The 10,412-nt window shown below is 55.5% G+C and overlaps 1 protein-coding gene across 1 annotated transcript; it reads right to left on the reverse strand.

Annotated features, from left to right (window-relative positions):
- Positions 1-1,642: 1,642 nt before the first annotated feature.
- GSC (goosecoid homeobox) lies at positions 1,643-3,016 on the reverse strand (the record flags this gene model as incomplete). The annotated part of the gene is made up of 3 exons (XM_080708262.1): positions 1,643-1,801; positions 2,013-2,272; positions 2,680-3,016. 3 exons carry the CDS (start codon positions 3,014-3,016, stop codon positions 1,643-1,645), a joined length of 756 nt encoding a protein of 251 aa, XP_080564388.1.
- Positions 3,017-10,412: the final 7,396 nt, after the last annotated feature.

Genomic DNA, 10,412 nt, shown 5'->3' on the forward strand with positions numbered 1-10,412 from the left:
CCTCCCAAGTACTGGAATTACAAGTGTGCGCCACCACGCCCGGCAACTGAGTTGCAAAGGGCCTAAGTAGCTGAGTGTCTGCAACCCGCAAACCGCGATCCTGTCTCAGCCTCCCAAATGCTGGGATCACAATCACTAGCATGTGCCACCACGCCCAGCTAAACCACCACTCTTAAGTTAGTGTCTGCAATGTCCACAATGACCCTGGGAAGCAGATTCTATCACCCATGCCCATTCTACCTACAGTTACAGAAAATGGGAGCTGAGAGACTAAGGGATTAGCCCAAGGTCACAAGCTAATGGTAGGCTGTGAAACCAGGCAATCTGCTCCCTGGAGCAGAGCTGGCCTCCAAACCAGAGCCCTTTCCTTTGGTCTGGGGATGCTGCTTATAAAGAACGCAGTACTGGGTCACTCCTTAATTCATACAGTCCTTTCCTCTGCTCCAGGAGTCACTCTTACCGGTTACAAACATACACACTTGAAAAACACAGCGCTGGGTAATTAGAGGTTTTTCTTTGGGTGCACCATGGTAGGCAGTGTGCTCAGCCTTCCTGTACCCTCGGAGGGACCTCGCTCAGGATACTTGAGGTGTCCCGGGGAAGGACAAAATCCCCTCGGCAGAAGGCCAGAGCTCTCTAAGCTTAAGCATCCCCTTGGATATACGGACTAGGAGCAGAATTCAATAAAGTTCACCATATTAAAACGTCATTCCTGCTGGTCTTGGCCTCCACTCTACCCTGAAGGCTACGGGAGTGATCGTGTCTCTATGCCCGACCTGGGGCATCCAGGAGGCCTCCCCTGGCTCCCCTTAGCAGAGTTCTCTGCTCCTGGGGGTCCAGGCTCCTTCCTCCTGCTGCTGCCCGGTTTGGAGGGGATAATGGTACTGCTACTCAAAGCAACCCCGCTGTCCATGCACCCTTAGACGAAGCTGCTTGTCCCCTGCTACCCCTAACACCGAAAAGAGGGTCCAGCGCAGCCCCAGTGCATGGTGGGGCCAAGGCTGTGGAGGGGGGACTCTTGCCCCGGGGGGGAGGGGACGGGAGAAGCTTTGGTGTGAGGGTTTCCAAGCGGGATGGGGCGAGTGGCTAGGAGCCGGTTCTGGAGAAGCCCTGGTTTGCACCCAACAGCAGAGAGTAACTGCCTCTCCCAGGGCGGGGGGTGGAAAGTTAGAACCCCATCTGACCCTCCCAGCACCGGGCCAGGCCGCTCTGCCCCTTCCTAGAGACCTAGAGCCAAGGCCGACTTCTAAACCCAGCCGCTCACCCCACCGCCGAGCCGCACCTAGAATTTCTTTCTCTTTTTCTTTTTCCCAGGTCGCGCGCGGGTTGTTCAGAACTAGATTCCTGGGCCCCAACCTGTGAGTGGTGGGGGGTACGCAATACAGAATATGGCCAAGCTACATCGCCATCACTTTATTGTGTTATCACCGTTAACTTAACTATAAATACACGGGGAGCGAGGCGCAGACGGCCGCGCCCCGGGGGCCCGCGCGCCCCGGCCCTCCCGGCCCTGTACAGTATCTGCAGCTCCTCGGCCCTCGGTCTCGACCCCTCCCGCAAGGCAGCGCGTGTGCAAGAAAGTAGCATCGTCTGTCCGTGCAAGTCCTTGAGCGAGGCAAGCGCCGCGGCCGTCCCGCGGCCGTCAGCTGTCCGAGTCCAAATCGCTTTTGCCGTCCTCCTCCCTCTTCTCGGGCGAGGCCTTCGACGAGGACGTCTTACTCCACTTCTCGGGGTGTTCCGACTCCTCGGAGGAGGACCGCTTCTGCCGCCTCCATTTGGCGCGCCGGTTCTTAAACCAGACCTGCGGCGCAGAAGCACAGGTCGGCCACCGGCAAAGGGGCGCTCCCCCCCGGCCGGGCCCGGGGGCCAAGCGGACCCCCAGCCCAGGCGAGGACGGAGCCCGGCTCCCGCGCCCCAGCCCCGGCGTCCGAGGCCCGCGGCCGCCTTGGGAGGCCTCGGGACCAGGGGGCGCCCGAGCAGGGCGGCGCCACCCCGGCCGCGGCGAAGCCTACCTCCACCTTCTCCTCGCGGAGGTGCACCTTCCGCGCCAGCAGCTCGCGCGTGCCCACGTCGGGGTACTTGGTCTCCTGGAAGAGGTTCTCGAGCGCTTCCAGCTGCTCGTCCGTGAAGATGGTGCGGTGCCGCCGCTTGCGCCGGCAGTGCAGCTGGTTGAGGAGCTGCAGCTCGGTGCGCGACAGCGTGCCCACGTTCATGTAGGGCAGCATCTGGTGCGGCACCGGGGACACCAGCACCGAGCCGGGGCCCTCGTAGCCTGGGGCGGACAGAGGGGCGCGGGTCAGCCCCCGCCCGCGCCGCCCGCCGGGACCCTCCCCCAGGAAAAAGCGCCTGCGAGGCGGCGCTGGGATGTGGAGGGGCGCCCGAGCACACCGAGGGTGCCGGGGGGTGCAGAGGGCGTCCCCGCACCCCGCCCCAGCCCGCGCACACTCCTAACTAACCAGTTAGGGAAATTCAAAAAACCTGGCCCCCCCCTAGGCAGGCACTTAACGACGGCCCGGGCGCGGATTCGCAACCCGGACGCAGCGCGGGCACTTCTGCCAGCGCTCCCTAGGAGTTTGCCAGGAGCCGGGTGCAAACTCCGAGCGCGGGGAGGCCGGCGAGCCGGGGAGAGCTCTTGGAAGGTGGGTACCCCGCGCCCGGGGAGGGAGGAGCGCGCCCTACCTGGGGCCGGGACGCAGGAGCACTGCTGGGCGCCCAGCGGCGGCACGGCCCCGCAGCAGGCCGGGCCCACGGGCGCCGCCTGCACGTGCAGCTGCCCGTACAAGTAGTTGCCGTAGCCCAGGCGGGAGCCGCCGACCGCGGCCGGGAGGCCCGCGCCGCCGGGGGCCACGGGGCGCGGGTAGAAGGCGCCGTAGTCCGAGGAGGCGCCGCCGGCCGCGCCGTACAGCGAGTCCCCGTGCAGGGCCGGGAAGACGACCGGGGCCGCCGGCAGCACCGCGTCCTTGCAGCGCGGCCGGGCGGCCAGGATGTTGTCGATGGTGAACATGCTGGCGGGCATCCCCGAGCGCTGGCCGCGGAGGAGGCGCCCGGAGCCGGGGCGCGGGGCGCGGGGCGCGGGGCGCGGACCGAAGCGAAAGAGCCGCGAGCGCCGCCCGCCCTCCCTCCCCGCCGCCGCCCCGCCCTGCGCGGCGCTGGCTGCGCTCAACCCGCGGGCAGGACGAGCTCGGGCCGGCTGAACCGCTGGTGGGTTTTATACCGAGTCGACGTCATCCTGGGTTTAGTTCCTGGTAATATGCAGATGACAAACAGAACCAGATTAGGTCCTTTCTTTTCCTTCGGGTGTGGGGGGGGGGGGGAGTCTCCGCCAGGGGAGGGGGAGAGGCTCCGAGGGGAGGGGGTTGCGGGACCCGAGCAGAGGTTGTGGATTGAGAATTAATGAAATTAACCTAATCTTTTCCATTCCGCAGCTCCCCCACCCCCCGCCGGCGGAGCCGCGCGGGCGGCCTAATTGCCCCGGTTAATCTCATTAATTCCATTGTGCCGCCGCAGTTAACAGCTCCCCCCTCCGGACCTCTCCGCCCCCCACCCTTTTTTCTCGGATTGGGTCTTATAGGGTGCGATTTCCTCTGCCTGTGGCTTCAATTCGTTGTGGCCGGTTTTACTTTGGGGCTACTTTTTTTTTTTAAACCCCCTTTCGGAATTTGTTTTGTTTTAGAAAAATGTGAGTGGCTGCGTCCCGGCCTCAAGTAGGATTGAAAATTCTGCTCCTCCCTGGGCCCCGGTGTACTCCCCGCCTAATTATTTCACTCCCCCAACACACACACACACACACACACACACACACACACACACACACACACACACTTTTAAATAATCTTGAAGTTCCCTCCGGAACGAAACTGGTTAATCTCCCCCAAACCTTTTGTTTTTGCAAAAGTCAAAATTTGTAAAGGCAAATAAGGGACGAAAGAAAAGATGCTAAATTTCCCTTTTCCGTTTTTGCAGCTGCTCGGGGTCTGAACGGTACCAGGCGGGCAGTCGTCCGAGGTCCTCGCGGCGCACACCGCGGCCGGCCGCTCACCCCAGCTCCCCTCGCAGACGGCGCCCCGCGTCCAGCCTTCCCGCCGCCTCCCGCGTGAGCTTCGGTAGGTTTCGTGCTTTTCCTTTTTAATGATTACTTTTGGAAAGGGGGCGTCCACTCTCCAACCTGCGCTTGGGGGTTTCGGTTCTGATGGAGCCTGGGGGGCTCCCCGTTTCCGCCCCCAACCACCACCAGCAGAGTGGCCTTCCTTCCCTCCGGCCACCCCTCTCCCCGGTGGACGGCCCCTCCACCTGGCAGGCCGGCCGGCTCCGGGGCCTGGGCCGAGCCGCTGGCCCTCGGCGGGCGGCCGCGGTGATTCCCGCCGCTTTCGGCGCAGCACGATCGGGCCGCGGGAGGCCGGCCCAGCCCCGCGTCCTCCCGAAGGTGGGCGGCCTGGGCGGCCGGGGCGCGCAGCTCAGGTCCGGCGGCCTGGGGCCAGCCCCCGGCTCGCGGCGCAGTCTCCCTCTGCGCCCTAGTCCAGCTGTTCCAGGAGGGATGGTGCCCGCTGCTCAGGAGAGACCGACGTGGGCCTGGGGGGGGGGCACCCCGGGTTTCCCGAAGGAGGGAAGGCAGCCTTTAACTCACACCCATTTTTTTCCTGGATTTTTGTCAATAACCAGAGGGGTCTGCGGAGTTGTCTAAAGTCACCGCGGGAGGCGCTGGCTGGGGTACAGGGGAAGGCCACTTGTGGGGCGCTGCTCCCCGACGCAGAGCCGCCACCGCAGGGGCGCGGAGCTCCCGAGGCCCAGGAAAGCCGGGCGACTGGCAGCAGGGACCCCCGTGTCCCCAAGTCCACCCGCGCGTGGCCTGGAGACGGGTTCTTTTTTGTGCACGCTGGAGGCAATTGTAGGGGGCGATTTAGGACAGTTTAAACAATAAATAACTTCTCAGGGGAGAGGGCGACCCTTTTCTTCCGAGAGTTTCCCGTCCATGGTAAAAAGCGGGCGCCTTCCCTCTCCTGCTAATGAGGAAGGGGGGCTCCTTTTCCACTCCGTGAGACTTAAAGGCAGATTCTGGGGCGCACGCACGACCGCAGACGTTCCCAGCTTCATCCCTACGGGGCAATAGAAAACTAGCGCTTGAGACCTGTTCACCAGCCGCGAGCGAGCGGTGTTGAGTTGTTGGCCCGAGGTGCATAGCGGTCTGTCGGGCCAGCAGATCTTTCAAGACTTTGCCCGAGGCGGGCGGAGGCCAAAGCGGCTCAAAAGCGCCGCTGGCGCTAGAGGTCAATTCCTTGATGGTTGGTGTCTGCGAAGAAAGTTCGACCAGGACCTGGCTAAGTCCGCTAGCTACCAAATCTAAAAGAGGGAGTCCGGGTTCCTGGAAGTGTAGACTGCCTCGCCTGGCGCCCGCTTTGTGTCCGCGCCCTCTTGGTACGTTGCTCTTAATGACCAGGTTTAACAATTCCTAGACGACGGTGCCCCTCACTGAGGCCCTGGAGCTGTCCCCCGGATCCCTGGAGGGGACAGCGGTCCTCGGTCAGAGCTGGAGACCGAACTGCGAGTCGCGGTCACGTAAATAAAATCATCCCTCCGTTGGAGGCCGTGGACTTTTAATGGGTCCGAGCAAAGCCAACATTCATGGGGCCCCTTACGACTCTAACGTTTAAAGAGAGTAACTGTCACCTGTTGGCCAAGGGGGTCGAGGACGGACTTGGGACATTTTCTTGTTCTTTTTTGTGGGATGGGACAGTGGAGTGTGCCATCCCCACCCTCGCTCAGCCCGGGGCAGGGTCTGCATCTAAAAAGTCCAAGATAAGAAGAGGAAAGTGAGTCTGTAAACCCAGTTCTTCTCTGAGGGGACTTTGGAGAGAGTCCCCAAGGCTCCTCGCTCCAGGAGGAGTCGGCGCTGGCAGAGGCGACCCCAGGAGGCGAGCCCTCCCCCACGGGGTCCTAGCAATCTTCGGGCTGCTTTACTTTGCCCGCGGGGAGGCCGACCCAGGACCCAGCAATGCAAAGGCCGGCGAAAGGAAGGCAGATCGCTCCGCTCCGCTGCAACGAGGGGGAAACCCACGAGTGTCCAAAGCCCCAGTCTTCCCCCCACCCCGCATCGTCGTCCCTCGGAATCGCAGTAACAAATGCACGGCACGCAAATTGTCCCCTCGCGTTGCTAAGCGATTGTTTGTCGGCCCCACACGCGCGCTCAGCATGGGGGACCCGCAGCGTCCGGAGGCGGCCGGGAGGGAGTCGGTGGGGAATGCGGTAAACACGCCGCTGATTTTCCCTATTATCACCCAAACACGATTTCACACAAAGCAATCACCACGAAGAAGTCTATGAAAATGTGTTTGTTGAGGAGTCGCTCGCCCGGGTAATAGCCCTCATTTTTAAGATATTAAAGAATAGATCAGGGGATTCTGCATGCATAAGGTATATTTGCTGTTCCAGTCTACCAAGGGCTCTTTTAGCGCTGCGCCCAGCACTAGATTGATTCAAAGAGCGGAGATTAAATTGCTTCTCTGATTCAAAACAGAGTGCCCAAGTTTGGAGTGTGTGTTTGGGTATCTTTTCCCGCCCCCCCCCCCTCCCAAGATATTTTCATCCTGGAGAGAAAGCTGTCTCCTCTGTGTCTTCACACCCCACCCCACCCCACCCCATAGCTGTAAAAAAAAAATGCTACACAGCTCCAACTTCTTATGATTTGTGGTTTAATTTTCAATGTCTTGCCTGGTCACAGAGCAGGTTTTATAATCAAATACTTTTAAGTAAGATTTTTTCTTGTCATGTGCAAAAAAAAAAAAAGTTGTCCTTTTCAAAGGTCCGAGGGATTCGGAAACGACTTGTGGGGCATGCTGCCGCAGCCTGGGCGCAGCTTGTAGAAGTAGGTTTGGTGTGTTAGAGCCAAAATTGGTTTTGTTGTGAATATTTGGGCTTTAAAAATTCAGTGTTTCAAAACTGGCGTTCAAACGTGGCTCTGTGATACTCCTGCTCCCCAGAGAACCCCTCGGATAGTTCCAGGGAGCTTGAGTCCTCCGTGAGTTTGAACACCTGGCTCAGAACTGGGGCACTTAGGCACAGGATGGTCAAGCACATGCCGGGACTCTGGTATTCCGACAGAGGGAAGGACCCTCGCTGGCTCATTTTTGTTAGCTGATTTTTGCTAGACGTTTTGCAACATTCTAAATAAAATACTCGGGGCCCTAAGGACAAACTAATCAAGGTGTTAGCGGAACTCGACTTAACCCCAGGGGTAGAAGAGGGTGTCAAAAAATGGTGTGTACTCCAGACCTCAGAGGGAAAAAATAGCTTTGGTTTTCCCGGGTTCCAGAAATCCACTTTCGGCTGGGTTATTTACCAAAGTTTGTCTCAAAGTGAATGCACCGTGGCTCTTGCAAATCACGGGACGCAGAATGATCATTTGTTCTCCTGGGAACTTTCTCTTGACATGATTAGCAAAGTCAGTCACTTGAAAATTGGAGCGAACGCACAGCCTTCCCCAAGCCCCTCGCTAACCCATATCGGCTTCTAAAGTTTTCATTCATGTAAACCTCATTAATGAAGATCTTTTATTTAAACGTCAAGGGGATTTGAAATTTCGAGTAAATTATGAAGCTTGTGTGTCTAGCCAAGTCATGGGTCAAATGCATTTGTGGAAAACTGCTAAAAGAGCATATGGTTTTGAATTTTTCTACAATGACTAGTGTTTAAATAAATTGCTTGTACTGCTTAACTTCATGTGTAATTTTGACAGAAATTGGCCTATAGCCTTTTGATATGTAAACATTTCAGCCTTTTATGCGGTATAAAAAAGACACTTGCTTTTTAGGATCAGCTCAGACAGTCACCCTGTAATTCAGAAAGCTGGCACCTACTATTACATTCTTGCTAGATTTCAACTTTCAAGTGGCAGCCTCAGGGGGGGAAAAAAAAGAAAAGAAAAGAAAGAAAGAGGATATTTCAAAAGCAATGTCCATTTGGGATTAAAAGCTGCAAATGAGGTGAGAACGTGCCACTTACTATCTGAAAGAAATGGATAAACCATAGTTATTAAAGAACATTTCTGTCAGTTTTCTTTAAGCCAGCCCATCACAGGGGACACTTCAGCAAGGCTGGGGACTGACTGGCGTGTCATTAAATGCTTGCTGTAGGGCCGAGCCGATCAGTCCAACACACAGATAGGTGTTAAAAATCTAGGTATTATTCCAGGATGTTAGCAGTGAAATGGATCCGTGTCACAGAACCCATCAACATGCAAAACTCCATCTCAGGAGGAGATGCATCTAGAACACAGAAGCCCCTACATAAATGATGGATCTGAGCCCCTCCGGCAGGGTGCTTTTTCTGGGTGGGAGGCTGTTAGTGGAAAATACAAAGTTGGGAGAGGGTACAGTATAGAGCCCTCTCGGAGCTGCTAAGGTTTCAGAAACACGTATAAATCTGCATAAACCTATTTGTGACTAATATGTCTGTCTCCCATAAATAATCATTGGAATGTAGATTGGACGGCCCTTCACTGGAGTAGGAGATAGCGTGTGCGGAGTGAGCCTGGACCAAGGTTAACTTTTGAATGCTGTGGCCGGGCGGGCGGGACTGCCTCTCGGGCTGGTCTTGTCTGCGTGAGGATGCATTTGTCTGTCTGGTCATACAGACTTTCCCAGTGACCTGATGGCTTTTGTCAAGTTTTGGAGGAACTGGGGAAGAGAGAATACGCACAAGCGAGGGAGGCCCATGTTTTTTGTGCACAGTTGAGCGGCCTGAGTAAGCTAACTGAGATCTTTCAGGGATGGATGGATGGATGGATGGATGGAGGAGGAGGAGGAGGAGGAGGAGGAGGAGGAGGAGGAGGAGGAGGAGGAGAGACAGACAGACAGACAGACAGACGGGAAGAGAAAGTGGGCTGGTAGGAATCTAATTAAGAAAAAAAAAAAGTCTTGCCTGGAAAGACAGGAGGAGGTGTCTTACTTAGAGTTCTTATGCATTCCAGCGCCTCAGATTGCAGTAGGCAACCCCGAAAGAAAGGGCACATTTCACAACTTAAAAAAAGGTCGCGGCTTTTTGTATAGTTTTGTTGTTGCTGCTGCTCTGATACATTCTCTGTTCCCATCTGATCTTCTAGTGTATTTGAAGTGAATAAAGATTTTTTTTAAAAAATTGCCCATGACCTGTAGTTTTAAAGTTCTTGGGAAAACAATCGGCTTGCTTAATAAAACAGTTCCGTGGCTTTCAGCTGCTTAACTATGAGAAATTTATCCCCAGAAATGTGTTTGGGATCAAAGTTAGCTGCGCAAGGTAATTATTTTTTTTTTGGGGGGGGACCCTAACACTTAAAAAAATACTTTGGGAAGCTGAAAAATTTTTTGAAGGAAAGAATATTATAAAATAAAGCTGAGCCGGGTGTGGTGGCGCACGCTTGTAATCCCCGCGCTTGGGAGGCTGAGACAGGAAGATCACACAGGTTCGAAGCCAGTCTCAGCTACTTAGTGAGGCTCTCAGCAATCTAGTGAGACCCTGTTTCCAAATAAAGTATAAAAGAGGTCTGGGAGTATAGCCCGGAGGTAGAAAGCCTCTGGGTTCTACCCCCAGTACCACCAAAAAAAAAAAAAAATAATAATAATATAAAGCTGAAAGGCTGGGCGTGGTGGTGCACACTTGTAATCCCAGCATTTGGGAGGCTGAGACAGGAGAATCGCAGTTCTAGGTCAGCCTCAGCTACTTAGTGAGGCCCGTTGCAACTCAGTGAGACCCTGTTTCAAAATAAAGAATCAAAAATAGGGCTGGGGGCGTAGCTCGGAGGTAGAATGTCCCTGGGTTCCATCTCCAGTATCGCAAAAAATAAATAAATACACAAATAAAAATAAAGTTGAAAATTGTAAGAAGAGCTGAGACATGTACTAGTCACCCTAGGAAATGTTTTAGTTAGTGTTTTAGTGTTTTAAAGTTAGTGTCAGCAGAGGTCTGTTTAATATGAATTTTGTTAGTGTATCTTCTTAAACAAGATTTGATGAAATGGGTGTTTGCTAGTACATCATCTTAGTCTCTCAAGATACCATTTTAATCAGGTAGCATTACTGATGCTTTTTTATGGGGCGTGTCTGAGGGCTAAACCCCCAGACCTTTATATGTTTTGTTTTGAAACAGGGTCTGGCTAGATTGCTGAGGGTTCACTACACCACTGAGACAGGCCTCTGACCTGCAATCCTCCCGTCTTAGCCTTCCAGGTCCAGGTATTACAGGCATGCACCACCACGCCTAGCTTTTTAAACATCAGAATGAGAAAACTAAGAAGCACATACTCCCACCTGCCTTGTCCGGCACAGAGCCTGGGAAGGAGGCTCCGGCATCACTGTTTAGAAGCTCGCTTCCTTGGGCCCACTAGGGCCTGCCTATCCGTTGAGAAAGGAGCGCACTGCTCCTGTACAGAGTTCCGGGTTTTG

Source organism: Muscardinus avellanarius, assembly GCF_963383645.1.
Source record: "Muscardinus avellanarius genome assembly, chromosome: 12".
NCBI classification, from domain to species: Eukaryota; Metazoa; Chordata; class Mammalia; order Rodentia; family Gliridae; genus Muscardinus; species Muscardinus avellanarius.